The sequence below is a fragment of the Diorhabda sublineata genome, chromosome 6, assembly GCF_026230105.1.
Source record: "Diorhabda sublineata isolate icDioSubl1.1 chromosome 6, icDioSubl1.1, whole genome shotgun sequence".
Classification (NCBI taxonomy): Eukaryota; Metazoa; Arthropoda; class Insecta; order Coleoptera; family Chrysomelidae; genus Diorhabda; species Diorhabda sublineata.
Window position 1 is genome coordinate 14,826,152 of NC_079479.1, and position 19,589 is coordinate 14,845,740.

Sequence of the window (19,589 nt, forward strand, 5' to 3'; positions counted from 1 at the left end):
CATTCGATTATTTCTACTCCTGAAATCATATTTATGAACGTATTGTGATCTATAACTTAATTCGTGCGTTTTTTTAAAATTTGAACGTTTATTTAAGAAAAACATGTACAATAGTATTATTGAAAGTATTGCTTATCTGAAGCTATGACCTTTTCCCGTCTTTCTGGCAATTTGTGGGTCCCATCCTAAAAGAACTGCACCGGCTTGGCAAACAAGAATTAATCAAGCCAATTTTTGATATTGTGCTCTGATGTAAACCTTTTTTCAGTGAGGGCGTTCTGCATCGACTGGAACAAATGGTAGTCAGAAGATGCAAGGTCTGGGCTATAAGGCGGGTGAGATAAAACGTATTGCCTCGTGTCTGGTTTTTGCACTTGGAATTGTCGTAATGGATCCATTTTTCATCATCAGTAACAATTTGATGCAAAAATGACTTCCTTCTGTAGCATTCCAGCAGCATTTTTAACCTGCTAAACCGCCTCTCGACGTCTCTCAACTTGAGTTCATTTGGAACCCAATTTCCTTGCTTTTGAATATATCCAGCTGCTTTTAAATATTTTGAAAAGGCTGCTTGAGTGAAACCCAAAGATTCTGCGAGTTTTTCTTGTGTTAGACAACAATATTCATTGAGTAATGCTTCCATTTCTTCGTCTTCAAACTTTTGGCTGCCCAAGACGTTAATTGTCTTCCAAGCCACAATCACTACTTTTAAATCCACTTTTGGCACGTTCTCTCAGCAGGATGTTGCTTAGTTTCTGTGGTCAAAACCTTTTTTTTCCATTTAAACTGGAAAAAACAAAAACTTATAAAAGTGGTAGAGATTCGTAGCATTTCAAATCAACTTATTTTTCTTTGTATTTTATTTTATGAATTTCAAGTGACCAACTACAGAAACAATAATATATTTCACATCTTGGACATTTTACTGTAGATTGTATTCGATATGGTCTATAATTACCCGCTTTAATAATATTTTTTACTTGTTCTAATTTGTCTGATACATCTAAAACAAATAATTTACTCAGTAATACCATAGTACCCTAACCCTAACCTAACCCCCCAGGAGAGTGTTTTAAATAAGTTCGGAAGCAATTAGGAATGGATTCGTTGACTTGTAGTTTTTTCCTTAAATTCTGTAAAACAATTTTTTATAATCTGCAAACGTTAATTGATTTTTTCTGATGGTAATTTGATACATTTTGACTTTTTAACAACTTTCTCTCCCTGAACTTCATAAGTATACATTTTTTAACATAAACTTACAAATTATTTACCATTTGCCTCATCTTCAATCAAACCCAAAACATTTTTTAATAACGTGTAGTAGGTCATAGCAATTATTTATAACTGTATAATCAGTTGTATCAAATTTTGAAATGTTATTTGCAATAATATCTTCATACACATCATCAGTTTTAATTTCATAAATAAAGCTGTCAGTATCTGAGTACATTAATCTAACATTGTATCCAACATTAAATTATAATGAAAATCCTACATACAAATTTTAGAAATATCTAAGATTGCCATGCCAATATACAAGATCTTATTAAAAACTAATTCTGCTTTTCTTAATTGTACAACTGTGAAATCGTTGGTTTGCAATTAAATTTTTAGCACCATATCAATCTTCATAAGAATTGGTTAAACAAATGGTAGTTCTAAGTTTTATATTTTCCATGGTTTTACCAAACACCGCATTGGTTGCCAATTTATAGGTATTCTTGATCTCACTTGTAGCTACTGTTCTAAGACAAAGAGATCGTTTGAATTGAAAATATATTTTTGTTTTTTAAACAAAATTGGAATTAATTTAGCTAGTTTCAATCGAGAAGGATTTTGATGCTCAGGACAAAATGGGTAGTTTTTATGTAAATCATGCAACTTTTTAGGATCCTCCAAGTTAAATTGTAAAAAAGAACCTGCCAGATCATCAGGAGCTAACTTGACTTCTGTTATCTTCCCATGCAAAGCCAACATAAGTTAGAGGGGCACTTGTAGTTCAACCCTAAAGACTATTTACGTTTGTAGGTATAAACCAAGTACTTTGAAAGTTTTGTACAGTTACATCAAACTCAAATTCCTCCTTGAATATCCTTTACAGACATTGCTATTTCTCAGTTTTTCTACAATTTTAACATATGGAAATACCATTTCTGAATATACAACTATTAGTTTTTTATTTGAGGTGTATGATCAAATTTAGAAAGCAACGAAGAACTTTCTCCAACATGATGTTCTATTTTGACTAACTGTTCCTTGTTTTCTCCTTTTTTATTTATACATACTACAGAAGTAAGTGACCACTCAAAGTATGTCACAATATAAAAACAAAAGTCCTAAGGAATGTTTTCAACAAGTAAAATAAAAGAAAGATAGATACTGAGCATCGTTTAACATCAAAATAAATATATTTGTAGTTATTGATATCAAGAAGAAATAGTTTCAAACTTTATCCAATTTGAAAATGGAATATCAACTATCAACTGATTATGTTTTTAACTGCATTTTTTCACCCAATACAAGTTTATACACCGATGTATAATTATTAATTACCACAGAGCTATCCCTTATTATTCATTAAAATATCGGAGAAGTTGATAGGTAATAGTGAAACTTATCAGTAAATATTACATTAAATTAGTCAACAAAAAAGAACTCACAAAATTGACCAAGGGTTTTTTTTATACGCTAACAAATACAATTTTTCAAAATGTGAGAAATATAAAGTATTCTGGTTGGAAAAAAGTTAAATTCACCTGTTAACGCCTCTGGCAATAGCAATATTCAGCTAGGGTAAAAATAACGACCTCTCGACTGTTAAGCTCCTGGTAACTTCCTGGGGAACCCTTCTATTTTCTCGCATGTTTTCCAAATTGAGTATGAGGTTTAAAAAAACTCTTTTGAGCAACGCCACAATGTCAAAAACTATCTCCTTCAACGGAATAGACAGTTTTACCAACTCTCATAACATGTGGTTAATCTATGCTTACAACCATAGATGAACCACATTCTACTCATAACCCTCTTCGATGAGAACTGCCATCTTAACTCTTCTACCAACCACAAGCATTTTGATGCATCCATAAATTAACCACATGGTTAGACTCATAGAACATACCCAGGTTAAATTGACAATTTACAATATGAAAATATTATTCCCTTCCAACACCCCCTCTGAATTAAAAGCACCACCTCGAAAATTTTAAATAGGAAAGGGTGTCGTGTGGCACCTTGTTGGAAAGGGATTTTAGTCCTCTATTCAGCAATATAAAGTTTTTTTAGATTTGGTGCAATCATGACTGAAAAAATTAATTTTTAAGTTGTAAAATTTTGATATTGTCTCTATCACAAATTAAATGTTCAAATAATCGAGGCGATTTTGGAATTCTCATACAACATTTTATATGACCTCAGGGGTTATTTGTGCACATTCATATAAAATTGTAAACTCAACTTCTCTTTAATTTACTAGTTCTGCAGTGAAGAGTAAGTTGAAGTTTTAATTGAAGACAAAGGCACTATCTAAAAACACAGACATTGGAAATACAATTCCCTAGTACCCTGATTCTTTAAGCTACTATAATTTAGAATAAAGTCTTTATAAATATAAAGCAGGATTCCTTTAATAGATATTTCGTTTTTTCTAAAAAGTTATTTGAAGGTTTAAACGGTTTTCTCTCTTTAAGTAAACTAAATAGCAAACGCCGCAAAATACGTGATTAATAGCGGTCCTCACTTCAGTTCACTGCGCCAGTGCAGCAGCTCTCAAGTTTTCGACTTTTTTCTTCACACAAAAGAATTTTTTTGTTTTACTTCTCCGATATCCATTCTATTCGTGTATTGAATGAAATTTTCACTTCAATTATGTTTTATTTTTGAATCATGTATAATGTCAAATAAATGAAAATTATTCCACCAGATGTCCTGGTAATCGAAAAATCGACACGTATTCACATATCGAAAGTGATCACAATAATTCTACCTCGAGTATATAATCTTTGACTCTACCATACAAAATGTTCACGCCGAGTGAGTGTAACAGTCGATTTATAGAAATATTAAGTTTGTAGCGATAGCGATTCGTGACTAAGTGTTGGGGTTTTTTTTCATATCAAGACACAACCCCTGCAAAATTTGAAGTGTGTTATCAAACACCCAAACACAGAACACATTCCACATCCAAAGTTGTCAATCTGTTAAATTCTAAACTATACGCAAATATATACATGGCGGAATCAGCGGTGTCACCGGGAATATTAACCCATATATTTCTGGAAATAATACACAGTCCACTGAATATTGTCCTCGTAGCTTTAATTGTGTTTTTAGTGTATAAAATATTTAAAAGTCGCAATAGTAGTGCTCCCATTACGTCAGCGGCCTCATCATTACCCAAACTTAAGAAAAGGGACTTTACCGTAGAAGAGTTAAAAAAATACGATGGTAATCAAGAGGACGGCAGAGTTTTGGTTGCTGTAAATGGAAATGTCTACGACGTTACGAAAGGGAAACGATTTTATGGTCCAGGTAAGTTTTTTCTTTTTAAAATATTGGTGATGTCATTTGGTATGAAGAGTATGCAGAAAGTATAATTGTTATTTTTTTTGACAGATGCTTAAATGAACATTTTAAATAAGCGCATTCTAATTTCTTTGAGAAACAAAATTATATGAAATATATAATATCTGCAAAGGTATAATTCCAGCTGTAAAATAACAGTGACTTCTTCTTTATTGGCAAACGTTCTGTAAATATTTATTACTATGTATAATTTCCCTTAATTTACGTAAAACTAATCTCTTCACATGAATTATAATTGGAAAAGGCTTCATTGCTATTTTCAAGTATTTATGATAATGTTGATACTAAAAGAATAACCCATCCACATTATATTAAAATTAATTATCCTACAATGCTTAATAACAATAATGGATGAAGTAATTCTATTTAATTATCATATTTGCAATGAACTAATACTATTTACTAACTGTTTTGATTCAATTTAATACAAATTTGAATGTTTTCAAATTAAAAATTCTCTATGACTGGGATACTGAACCTAAAATTAATTATTGTGCATTTACTAAAGATAATAGTTAGGGTATTTCTATATGAATATGCCCCTAAAAGTAGCCATTTGAGTCTGGCAATATGACTTCTGTCACCAGGCTAGTCTTCATAGAGCCAGTAGTGCTCGGTGTTTGTACAGCCGCTCAACACTCTATTCCCCCTTTCACATGTTCTCTTATTTCTATCAAGTTGTCACTAGTGATCCCAGATACATTTTCGAACTTATACTTACTGGCTTACTTCAAAAGCCATTGGGGGAGTTCTTCTGTTTCTTGACAAAATCATGTATTTTATTTTGGACAGGATTCCTCCTCCAGCTGCTCAAAGCTTTAGTTCAGTTCATGCTCCCTTTAGCTGAGTAGATCAATGTCATCAGCATAGGCCAGGTACTGCACTATTCTGTTGAGTAGAATTCCTTCTCTATTAACTTCAATATTTCTGATGACTCATTATAGTGTTAGGTTGAAAAAGATACTCAAGACCTTGCATGAGACCTTATCCTATTTGGAATTTTTGTGAGGTCTCCAATGCTATCGTCACTTTGCTCTTGGTCTCAGCTAACTCACAGTACTTTTTTATGAACATTTTTGCCACATGGCTAATGTAAAATCTGCACAGCCTAGTGGTTAGGCCGCAGACTTTTTACTTGAGTTTGCAGTTCACATCTCAGGGGAAAAACTTTCTTTTAATTTTTTTGTCTCTCCAATTTTAAACAATTAAACTTATCAATGATTTAAAAAGAATTGTACAATTTTATGAATTTCATTCACAATATACACAATATTTATATAATAAGCTAAATGACGATTCTCAATGGCTTAGAGGTCGTAACAGTCAAACATCAAGACCAATGGCAAAACAAAAAAGTCATATTTACTCATAATTGTTTTAAAACCATTTTTATAAATTTGATATATATATATATATATATATATATATATATATATATATATATATATATATATATATATATATATATATATATATATGTACATTTCCCATTTAAGTAACATGGGATTTTTGCAGTTAATTTTTTTCCACTGTAACAAATGTAGCTAAAAATACTTGAACAGCTATTTCTTATAGGGATTTAACACTCTACAAAATACAAAATAAATTTGAATGCTTTTTTCGATAGAATTTACCATTTAAAAGTTACTCGACTATAAAATTGTATTCATTGTTATATTCATCGTTTTTTTTTTAAATTTCCACCATAATTTTTATTTATATCAAACTAAATACACACAGATAAGTGATAAAATAAATATATACAAAATTTGGATCAAAAATAGAGTATATTATTGCTTATAGCCCCTCCAAAGTACCTTTGTATCATTTAGTCCTTTCAGAAACTCAAGATATCCTCGTTTTTCTTTTTTGATTAACTCAGATGAAAGATTTTGCAATTCTCGATATGCTTCTAGTTTTCTGCTGAAGCTGGGGGTTACTTACTCAAACTGTAAGAGAAACACAAGCTGGACAGTAAAGAAGTTTACTTTTTCTTCAATATCTATTGAATAGTACAAATTTCTTATTTCTTAGACCTTTTGACTGATGTTATGTCTCTTCTGTTTCAAAATTAGTTTTTTTTTAAATTTATTTTTAAAAGAAAGATAAATATTGGCGTAGCGAAATTTATCTTCATCTAATCCTTTGAAATCCCGAAATGTTACATATTTCTGAAGATTCTTTGTAACTGGTAGGTTAACCTCACAATATATCAACTTATGATCAGTGATACCATCAGCTTCGAGGGTGCTAGCAGAAGCTACAATATGGGGGTGACAATCGGCGGAATCACTGGTCAAAAATCAATGTTTAAATGTCCCATAATTGCTATATTTGCCCTGTCTCTTGTAAATTGGGCTTCATCTGTGAATAGTGTCATGTACAGCTTTGGTCGATGATTGTTAATCCATTAAAAAAATTCCTACCTATATAGAACCATTCGAATATGATATGGGTACAGATGAATTTTTTGTGAGACTCTACTCACATGATGATCGAGTAACATCAAGTTCTCGACTTACTATATTATAATATATAATAATTATCCACTAATACTCACTTGAATAATTTATTTAAACACACCGTTTACTTGTCTATCTTGATGTGTTCCAGATGACATCAGATATATACCAACTCTCACTGCTAAACAAGCATGAATTTATACCATAAAGGAATTTCTATAATTCTAGAAAGTAAACAAACAAACAAATAAATAAAAAGGCCTTCCTATAAATAGGTTAAAAAAATCAATACTAACAAATTGCGGCTGTCATTAAAACATATAAGCAAAACAATATCAAAGGGCGTCGCATTCGCCAAATGCTAGATTTCTAGTATAACAGGACCGGCTTCACGGCCCATGTCGTAGACGAGTTTGTAATATTCTCATGTGATAGGGCATTGTAGTGTTCTTTGTGTATTTATGTAGTTTGAAAATTACTTACTTCATGTAAAAAAATATTATACCGTAGTAGGGAGAATATAAGGATGCTCCGGGGACTCAGGGCAAGATGAAAGGTTAATAACCGGCCAAGATCAAAGGTTAATGATGAATTAAGGTCAAAGGTTAATGCTCTCCTAAGGTCGAAGTCCATGACGGGTCAAGGTCAGAGGTAAATAACCTGTCAAGGTTATCCGTCAACATTATCAATGGTTTTTTCTCAAATTATTAAGTTTTGTATAATGTCAAAGGTCAATGACCTGTGAATATTGAGTTGAGATTTGTAATTTCATTTCCTGGATTGTTTGGGGCGATAGGCGGTTAAGGTCATTCGGGGTTTTAAGTAAGGGAATGTGAATATCAATAACCGGTCGACTTATTATACAGGATATATCGAAAAACTATTAATGCCAACATAAGTCATTATTTGGTGAAATACTCAATACGAATCCCTAAATTGATTTCCCCAAAGCCGATCCTGGAATTTCCAAATTTAGTTAATACCAATCGAATGATTGATAGTGGTGTACTTGCATCAAGAAATAAAAATCAAATGAGCTGTGTAAACACTATACTCTAATGAAATTTATGGTCAATTTCACGAATCACCCTGTAAATTAATGAAGAAAAGTAGTTGACATTTTTTAGTGCCTCATGATATCCTCCCCGAGGGCTCTATATATGGTAAAAGTATCTAAAGGGAATAAAACTAAAATTTCAGTCGTATTTAAGCTGATATTAAAATTAAAAAAATTAAAAATATGTTTTATTAAAGTGTCTCCATACATTCTGGAACTATGTCGAGTATAAGGTCAATTTATTAAAATAAATTAGAGTATAATAAAAAAAATAAGTAAATCAAATTCGCTCTAGGTGGTCCGTATGCAGCATTCGGAGGTAAAGATGCTTCTAGAGGTCTGGCAACTTTTAATGTCGCAGCTGCTGGTGAAGGATATGACGATTTGAGTGATTTAAGCACTATGGAAATGGATTCGATTAGAGAATGGGAGTCACAATTCAAAGGTAAATTGCAACCTAATTTAATTTATTGACAACAGAATTATACTAAATTATACATTGTAATATTTTAGTAATTGATAACATAATCTAAAACCAATGAAAAAGCGTTTAGTGAAAATTGTAATTACTTATCTATGACTGTTTAAACTATTATCGAAAAAAAAGAATGTCGTTGATTTTTGCTTTAACGGATGCCGTATGGATTCTTATTATCCAATGGATAGAACCATTGGAATTTTATCGAGAAGAGCTCAGTATTTACTTTACTCACTTAAACTACATCTGGGTGTGAGCCATTGTATCCTCGACAATTCGCCTCTAAACCCATCTCTTCTTCCTCATTCCCTCACATTCCTTGCTAGTAAGTCTTCGTGAACTTAATCAGTGCATCTGATACATGCAGACCCTGTATTAGATGGACAGGGTCTGCAAGAAGGTTGCAACGGCTAGGACACTTCGGGCGAATGGACGAAGACAGGCTCTTGAAACGAGTTGCATGGAAAATACCAGAGGGCGAGAGGAGTAGACCAAAAAAAAAACGGTGGTGGGACAGAAAAACATACAGATCTGGAGAGAAAAAGCAAAGTAATTGCAATTTCTCATCGCTTCTTTTGGTCCTTGCTTTTTCTCTCCAGCTCTAGATGTTTGACTTCGTCCATTCGTTCTAACCTTGTCTTGACTTGTCTATAAACTCATTGAGTTTAGTAACAAGTGTGTAAATATCATGGTATGTCGGCTTTCCTCCAAAAATTCTTCTTAGTATTTTTCTTTTCCAGATTTCCAATTTATGTTTTGGTTTCTTCATCATTATCCAGGTTTCAGAGGCGTATGTCAGGGTGGGTGGGTCTTATATATTCGAACTTTTGTAGATATGAATATTTCTTTTGATGTTAATATTCTTCTGCTCCTTGCACAGCTGTTACCTCTGGCAATTCTTAGTTCGATTTCCTTGTTTTCTTGGCCTTTATTATCCAGTGGTAGACACCAAATATATAAAATTTTCCCATCATGTTTTGTCTTGTTTGAAGACTGATAAATATATCGACGACTACATTGGAGCCAAATTTATCTCCATGTATGAAAATGCAAGGTCGCACACTGACAAATCGTGCAAGATAATATTGCAGAAATCGTAAAGGTAAATCGTATCGTAATGCTTCTTATGCGCTTTTCGCTTTTTCCGTTTACCGTTTACATTTTTTTTTTACATAGAATAGAAATTTCGATATTCTCTGCTGATACTCGTTCAGCTAGCAAGGCACTCAACTGAAAGTGTGCAATCTGTTTTCCCAATCAACATTTTTTCAAACAAGGGCTTTCCTCGCCGGACAAGTGTTAGCAGGGAATCTCGGTTTTTGAATATTATTAAAAAAAAAAAAGATTTTAAATGATCATACATGGAAAACGCAAAGAGCACATAAAAAGCGCTCAGTACAATTTGCATTTCGATACGAGTCGTTTCTGATATAATGACGTCTGCTACTAGACACGAATGGGCAGAATCGTCCAAATTTCTTATTTTAGAAAAAAGCCCAAAAATTCTGGGGCAAGAATTTAACTAGCATGTAATTTATCAAGATATGTTTCTGGCTTGACTAGCGTAGGTGGAAATTTGTAAATTTTAATGTTTTCAGAAAAAAATAATTAAGTTAAGCACATTCTAAATGTTGTTTTTCTAGAAAATCTATAAGAGCACGAAATTTTTAAATCCAGCACATATAAAGCACTTAATTCCTGAATATATTTTATACAGTTCCTGAAAATTAGCTCTGCTAGCTCAACCTACTTAACCAAAAGTGTGTTTTTCCCCATTTTCAACAAAAAAAATTTTCCTCCGTATTATATATTTCCTGAAGAAGTTTTGTAACTAGGAATTTCCTTTTAATAATCAAACTAATGTACATAAAGTAATAATACTCCAATGATTTTGTTTATTGATAAATAGTACTACCAAAATAACTAATTTACATCGGCATTATGATAAATATATTAGTGTCAGGGTTAATAGGTGCAAATTCAACCTTTGTACTGAATCGTTCGAGTTTGTATGCGCATAATCGACTACTAAATTAAACATAAACTTGAACTTGGTACACGATATTTTTGAATTGTATAAAAATGCTAATGTCGCAATGTATACAGGTTTCATCTTTTGAATGTAGGAATAGCGAAACGCGAAAGTTTCAAGGTTGTTTACATAAATAAATTTAATGGTACTAAAATTTCTATCCAAACATGTCTACAATTATTACTAAAAAATAATTATAATTAACTAGCTGACTCGTACTGCCTCAATGGATAAATAAAAGACCTAAACTTTTGTATAAAATAACTTAAAAAAACTTAAAACAACCAAAAGGAATGTTTTTTTATTAAAACAAAAAAAATGCTCGGTATGAATGAAGTTTTATTATTTTTTCGATTAATTTTACATGATGTTGCTTATTTACAGAAGAGTTTTTTCTGAATTACTAGCTATTTATAAGTTTTTAATTGGATATTGACAGATACACACACATACAAAAAAACTATTGAAAAATTCGGTTTTTTTGACCAAAAGTCGTACTTTTCAATTACGAATAACTCAAAAACTATTAATCTGGCGAAAAAACTTTATATGACATTTTTTACTTTAAATTTGGCGATCTTACGATTTCTGGGGCTATTTTGGGCGAAAAATTTTCCACTCTCGAAAGGGGGGGCGGGGTTGCACCATGTATATAAAATATATAAAATAAATCAGTGCTGCATTAAAGAATTCGGAGGGAAAGTGCTTGATTACTTGACCTAAAATTATTGTTGATTCCGCAAACTTCCAACGATTAATCGATTTAAAACTTTCTGATAAACTATATTTTTTGTTTTGTGGTGTGTAAATAAACAAAGATGACTGTTTTCCGACGTATAATTGTCCATGTGCCAAACAAAGAAACTCCAAGTTGATTCTACAAACTTCCAACGATTGGCCTTGCGATTTATTTATGGTTATTACAAAAGCCAGAGGTACCGGAAATTGTAAACGTTTAAAATCGTTGGAATCATCGGACAGTGATCAAGTGATCAACAATAGTTTTCGTTAAAGGCCCGTCAAGAATGGACAATTATACGTCGGAACCAGTTATCTTTGTTTATTTACGCACCACAAAACAAAACAAAAAATATAGTTTATCAGGAAGCTTTAAATTGATTAACAAACTGTATCATAACTGTGTGTGTCTGTCGATATCCAATTAAAACTGACAAATGTCTCAAGCTCTTCAGTGATTATGTATAAAATCAACCCTAAGTGTTTTATATAAACTTCTTTCTTCTTCTTTTTATTTATACCTTATCGGAGAAGTTGGCCGTCGTATAAGATAATCAAAAAAAATCATGCAGGATTTTTCAATGGGCCGGATATAGGAAGTAATAGGACCGTATCCGACCCGCCGAGCGCCTTTTGCACACCCCTGCCCTAACCTATCTACAAAAACAAAATATTCACTTCTTAAAGATTTTCTCACAAAAATGACAAACGAGTTTTCTTTGCTACTAGGACCACATAAAATTACTTAATGTTATTTGATATTTAGAATCAAAGTTATTATGTCTTATGATCTAAATTTACGAGACAATAAAATGTGTTGTTGTTTATTCACACTGGTAGAAAAAAATTTAAATGTTCTAAATTTATACTTCGACATCAAGTCTTGTCTGTATTACTTCTACAAAATAAGTGTGAACAAAATATAAATCGATTTTATTATGCAGCTGAAGTAGGTCCAGAGGTTAGGCATTTCAAGTAAATTAAATTTCTATTTATTTCTTCAATTTATTATTTCTTGGACCTTTTGATATATTAATGCATCTAAATGTTCTTAATTGTTTAAAGATAAAAATTATTAAAAAAATTATTTTTAAAACAGAAGAGACCTAAAATCAAGAACATTTAGATGCATTAATTTTTATTTATTAGATCAAAAATTCGATGAACTGAGCATTATTGTAAATTAGTATAAAATAAACTTCAGAATTAACTTAATTACATAAAAACTAAACTGTAACAAAACTAAATTATCTCGATACTCCTCATGAGAACATTTAATATCTGTTGACCATATATTAAGTTATACAATATGTCTCTTATTTTACGCTAATTTCTACCTTACCTTACCCAAATCAACAAAAACGGTCCAAATTTTCAAAAAATCTACTCAAAGCCCAGTGTATGGACAATAATTATCTATTGTCCTCTTATTCTAATTGGAGGAACCATAGTTAACAAAAAAATCATTCTCAGTGGATGCGAAAGACACTCTATCAACCCCCTCGTTAGCCCTCGAAGTTGAATTTTCGAATGAAAACAGTAATCAGATTATTGCGACCACGTTATTTATTTATATTTTATGTTAATAAATAGTTTTCACAAAGTTGTGAATTAAGTTATTTAACTAATACAATCCTAATAAATGTAGATGATATTCTCAAATTTAGACACACTACTACAGTTTAGCGTCATGAAGTGTATAATGAACCATTGTTTTATAGCACATCCGTAGACAAAAATATTATGTTTCGTTTAATTTTCAATATTCCATGCCTATTAACATATTGAATACTTTTGTCATTCAATTTTAAATAAATCTTCCAACAAATCAATCAACAATATAAGGATGTTATATTATTGTATTAAATTTTACATACAATAGTAAAAATTTCAGCAATACATAAAAAAATGTTTAGTCATTATGTAGATGGGTAACAACTAACAGGAAACTTTGTTTATTGCAGTAGAACCTCGATAAGATAAAGACCAAGAGCAACGTTAAATAATTTGAGGTTTTTACCTACTAAGGGTTTAAGTTGAAAATTTTTATAATTTTGAAATTGTACTTTATTTAACATTTAAAGGTACATTTATTTGGTCAGATCATGTCGTTTTTTGAAATTTTCCAACTAATCATTGCTAGCTTTAAAATTATAAATTTTCAATGTCTTGGCTTATTATGGTTTTAATTCATAGTGTGCAAAGAGATGCTTCTGGAAGGAAGACTATAAGTTACTGATACATACATACAAACAAATAAGTTAGGTTAGTTAAACATTTGGTAAAAAAAGTGTAAGCAATTGACAATAACAAAGGTATACATTCTTTCAAAATCATTCATTGATAGATAATTGAAGTTACAAAGGTCGTCGTTGTTACAACTTTGAGTTACTGAGGTGCGAAGCCCAAATTATTCGATTAAGTTATACAGGGTTCGTATTTTAAGTAGAAAAGATTTTGGATTCCTATGGGAAAAGAACACAACATTTTATGAATTTATAGAGGTTATTAAGTTATTGTTTAAGTCACCAAGACTCTACTATATTATAGTTCTTCCAATATCAATTGCATATTATAAAAACTGGTTCGAAACCCTTGCCGACAATTTTATAAATTTATTATTTTTATAAATACTTTTAAACATATGTATATTTTATGCGTGAAAGTATTTGTTAAAAGGCAAAACAGATCATTTATTTTTGCAGTATAGAAATGGAAAATGCAAAATCCAATTCGTAGGTATCAAAACCTTTACAAAAATTACCTCGCTTATAGCAACATATTTGGATTTACCTAATTGAAAAAACTACACTGGGTATACATTTCGACGCTCTTCGGCGTCTCTAATAGTGAATTCCGGTGGTGATATAATTCAACTAAAGAAGCACGGAGGGCGGAAATCCAACACAGTTGCATAGAGTTACGTAGACTACTCAATAAAAAACAAAATGGTGCAAATTTTTACGGGAACAACTAGTTCGACTTTAAGCAACATTGTAAATGTTCACGATTCTACCAACAATCCAATACGTAGTAATACAACTCGTTAAATGTTACCAATTCAAGTACCAATAGTAATGTAACTTTTTCTTCACTTATAATTAATAATGCTCACAGTTGTAGTTTTAATATTACTATTACAAAATAAAAATTGATTGAAGTTTTGTCGAATTTTGAGTCTACGGACGTAGACAAAATTTTGTATGAAACTCGTCGTCCTACTCGTGAAACAAGTATCACTTTACTCATTTGTTGCATTAATAACTATTTTTGTGAGCTGATCACATTTATAGCAATTTTAAAACAAATTTTCTGATAAACTCATTATCTTATAGAAAAATATGACTTCGTTGGGAGGTTGCTGAAACCGGGAGAACAACCAACAAACTATTCCGATGAGGAGGACGAATCGACAAGTACAGGAGATAAAGTTGAAAAGGGAGAAAAAGAGGAGAAGCCAGAAAAAGAGAAAAAAGTAGAATAAAATACTCTACCAATTTTCTCTGTGAAAGGCTGACATGGTTCAAAGACTATTTATATGTGTAAAATTATAAAATAATTCAAGAAAACAAAAAACTAAAATATAATTTTATTTTTCTTTGTATAGCGCTAATAATTGATTAAATATCTTTATCTACATACAATTAAAATTTCTGTTTTGCTGAAAACTCTAGTTTATAATAGTATATATTACAATCTCTTTGATACGGATAAGTGTGATAAATGCCATGGAAATACGAGGCGCGTCCAATATATTTTACTATAGTTTCCCATTTTCCTTAAACAAACGGTCAACTTTATGTTCAAGAAATATTCTCGAAATAAAACTCAAAAGTAAACGCGCCTCGTTATTCCCTGAAATTTTATTTCATATTGGTCGGCGAGTGTGACTTTGATCTATCCGAATGGTTGTTCCCAATTGGAAGTAGAATTGTCGCCATGTATACTTGCACTAAATGGCAGCCACAACTGTGAACGAGTGTTTATTCCACAGTTCTAATCCTTGGAGTGCACGAGACCCCGGCATGGCCACGGGAGCGCCATCTATTGACCAGTCAAGGCGTCGGCCATGTTATTGATGAGATAAGATATACCGCATCATTGCTAGTGATTGTTTAATAAGTATGGCTGTATTGAGGGGATATAGTGAGAAATTGACTAATCGGGAGTGTGCTTGTAACCCGTTTGACCCGCGGTAAGAAGATAAGGACCAGTGACTGAATTAGATGTTTTCCGCATGAAATTTACGACCAAAGAAGCTATGATGAATTAAAAGAGTTTAGAAGCTCACAATTTCCTCCTCGTGTGGAGGTGCTGCCAGAGGAACGTTTCCTCTTGTTCGTCTGGAATCAGGATTTAACTTTTTTGTCATATTTTGTCTTTTGTCATTTTATTTGGGTCACTATACATTTCCATTCGATGAAACAATACACAACTGAATAACGTTTCTTTCTCTCCACTTGATTTCAATTTCTCGACTGAAATGTATGTCTTGAGTACCTAGTAGCAAATTAAGATTTTTTTCAGATATTTAGAGATTAAACTAATGAATTCAGGGTCTCATTTCGATATTCCCAGTCTTTTACGGAGTCTTCTTCAGTTTCATTATTCCCTGGTCGAAAAACCCAAAAAATTTTCTATTATATTGGTCCTTGTTTTCATCAATCTAGACTTTTGAAAAGACTAAAAAACTTCACGCGTCCCGCAACTCTTTTTGAGTCTGACAATTATCTGTCTTATGAATACAGTTCACTACTTGAGCAGTTAACCATCTTTCAGTAATTCCTTAAAAGAATTGATAGACGATGGTATGATGTTATAATCACCCTGGTTTGTTTACGAAAAACGCATCAACATTATGGCCGACGCCCAGTTCTCGTATCTGACCGATAGATGGCGTTAGCGTCACAGGGGCAAAAAATGCAATCCGCATAGCTGGTGACTGCCAAGAATTAGATCGAAACCGGTCGACGGATTTTTTTCTGCTTGCAATTGCGAGCTATCACAGATGTTTGTTACAGTTAAAACGCATTTTTCGTTAGAACTCGTTTTTACTAGTTAAAACTAGTTTTTACTTAATAAATTTGTTAAAACTAGAAATACCAATGATATATTTGATTTTCAGATAAAGTTAGTTGCCACACCGAGCTTTAGTTTGAACTAGAATTACAAAATTAATTTGGGATTGAAAACAAGATTTATCGAAAAGATCTAAGACACTAAAAACCATAATAATCTAACACTAAAGCAACATTTTAGGGAACGTCAACTCAAATTAGTTGCCAAGATGACAATATTAATTATAACTAGGTAAATAAAATAATAAAAAAAATCAACAGAACAAAACCATAAAATTTCAAAAAGAACATTGATTTACACACAATAAAATCTAATCAGTCAAACTTATAAAACGGATGAAGGATTAAAGATAACCACTTTTCTTGCAGAGACACGTTTTTGTCATACATCCTTTCTTGCACACGCAGCGCATAAATACTTTGGCTGTTTCTATGGCTGCTTCCTTAGCAACAATTCTCAAAGGTAAATTTCTTTCATATTTCGTTCCTATCTTGTGAAAACCCTGATTATCTTTTTCTGTTGTGTTGAAGAGACTGTAGCGTTTTGCACGTAAGGTTTCTCTTCCCAGTACATCCTTCTCCGTGGGACAGAGCAACATCCACTCAAAAACGATATTCCCAAGAAATCCTTTAGCTCAGCTCAGAAAAATAACTCGCAAGATTTCCAGCGGAGTCAGCGGTGTGCTCGCATGAGTTACATTATCACCCAATTCTACTGGAACTTCCATTGCATCTTATGTCAATGTCATTCTCTTGGCCTGTTTAGTTGTGCAGTTTCTTTGGATGCAATTATTTGTCGATTCACATTGGTTGCAATTTCGAGATCTCTCATGTGGTGGTATTATAAGAGGTTCTGCTATAAACAAAGCAGGAATTAACGAAGCAAGCGAACAACGTGCGGACGACCCTGTACTTGTGAAATCATATTACGTCTCGCGACCAATCGGAATAAGGTACGATGTCATGAGACATTTTTAACTGACTCGCTTTGGAGTAACGCGTTTTGTCTAGTAACAACTAGTTTTAACTGATATTCGATTTGAACATTAGTTAATTCTAGTATTAACAAAGGCGTACATTCAAAACTAGTTCTAACTAGAAATAACGTGTTCTATCTAAAAACTAGTTTTAATTGTATCGGTCGGTATCGACAAAAGAAGGGTCGATCAGTGACACGTTCTTCAAAGGGGATGTAATACAATATTCGCCGCGGTAATTAACCAGGAAAGTAGTTGATTTTTCCTTCGGGGAATGGGTCAGACTTTTGTGCCTGAGCTAAGCTGTTAACTTATTACGAAATTTATTGTATTTATTTATCACTTTTTTTATTGATGAATTGTTTTTAAATTCAATAGAAATAAATCTGTAACCATGTGTACATCACTTAGGAAGACCTAAGGTTATTGAAATTTTTTACAAATTTGATTAAGTGAACGTTATAATTCCAAAAATTTGCATTTTCTTGTTGATATAGAAAAATTTGGTTTAAATGCGAGTTTAATATAGGGCTTGAATAAACAGTAATCGGGGACTTCTGTACAGGTTGGGTATTAGTGTTTTTTGCGACAATATACTATCTTATATGTATATTATTATCTTAATATAAATTTTTATGAAAAAAAAAAAAAAATAAATAAACTGTCTCGATAGTTTAAATATATGTTTTTGTTGCCTCACATTTTCTACATTAATATTAAGTGTTGTAGACTTATCTTATTAACGTATTTCACACCCAACCCATTAACTCCTTTATTCTATTTTTTTTTCATAATTTAGTAACCTTAGCATCCATATCACAATCAAATTCCATCGACGCGGTACTTTTCTATTCAATATCTTACATCATAAAATGTTTCACCAGAGAATATTGATGATTCTTGAATAGACAAGGAAGTGCAAACACTAAAAATGTACTTAGAAGTAATGAAAACCAGGAAGGAACAATATGTAATAAGGAACGGAAAAGAAAGTCTATTTCTTCTTCTTTAACTGGCGCTACGATCCTTTGAGAACCAGGGCCAACAATCAACTACCAATCCTTTTTGTATTGAGCATGGTATCTCCAACGTAAAACCCCTAACTAGATAAGGTCCGCCTCAACGTCCACCAACCAGCAAAGGCACGGTCCTCTTCCCAGTCGCCATACATGGCTTTCCGCGGGTAGCGATCAGAAGCAACCCTGTACACGTATCCCAGCCACCTCAGACGCGCCCCCCCCCCAATAAACGCCACCAAATCTGGCTCGCCATACATCTGCCTTAGCTCGGCATTCCTCTGGATCCTCTACGCACCGTTCTCGCAAACAGATCCAAAAATCTTTCTAGGATCTTACGTTCCCGGCAGTTCAAAATCCGCCCACTGACTACGGGACGGATTATTATCTTGTAAATTATGAGCTCCCAAAATCCGCTCTTGTCGTCGTCATAGTCCATGTCTTGCATTCGTATGTGACTGCGAGACGGATTATTGTGAGCTTTGACCTTCGTGGTACCCCTCTAAACTTGAGCGCTCTCTGGACTCTCCAGAAACATCTGTTCCCCGCGGCCACATCATTATCTTCAGTTATCAAGGCTCCAATCATGGGCGCCAGCAGACAGGGGCAGGGGGGGCTATGCCCCCCGCTGGAACCGTGAGAGTTCAAAGAAACTCAATGAACAAAAACTAAAAAGTATTGTTGGGACTTTGCAGAACCTGTGTGAAACGAGATGGACGGAGAAGTACAAGTCGATAAGAAAATTTCACGAAAAGTTTACCGACATCGTCAGCGGCCTTGAAATGCTTTCAACGGGAAACAAAACAAAAGGCTTTTCAACTGCACTGTGCAGTAGCATCAACTTCTTTCATTGTCAGTTTAGAAATTGTGGCAAAATATTCGGCAACACTAGGGCCAGTAGCACAAATGTTGCAAGGTGTTAACATTGATCTTATGCGTGTGGCCAAATATATTGAAAGGCTTGTTGATTTGTTTATAAAGATGATCGAGAGGAAGATGAAGCCGTGTTTAAGGACATTATGAAAAATATTGACAAAACTGCAGAAGTTTTAGCTTTGTACTAGTACAATAATAATCTTGAAATTTCAAAATTGAAGGTCTAGTATGGTACGATCTCTGGGCAAAAGATATTGCAAAAAGTGGATGTTTCGACAGCTTAAACAAAAT

At 32.7% G+C, this 19,589-nt stretch overlaps 1 protein-coding gene across 1 annotated transcript; it reads left to right on the forward strand.

Annotated features, from left to right (window-relative positions):
- The first annotated feature begins 3,737 nt into the window (after positions 1-3,737).
- LOC130444856 (membrane-associated progesterone receptor component 2-like) lies at positions 3,738-18,085 on the forward strand. The gene is made up of 3 exons (XM_056780151.1): positions 3,738-4,530; positions 8,399-8,548; positions 14,687-18,085. The coding sequence occupies exons 1-3, from the start codon at positions 4,230-4,232 to the stop codon at positions 14,833-14,835; spliced, it is 600 nt and encodes a 199-aa protein (XP_056636129.1). The 5' UTR covers positions 3,738-4,229; the 3' UTR covers positions 14,836-18,085.
- The last annotated feature ends 1,504 nt before the right edge of the window (positions 18,086-19,589 follow it).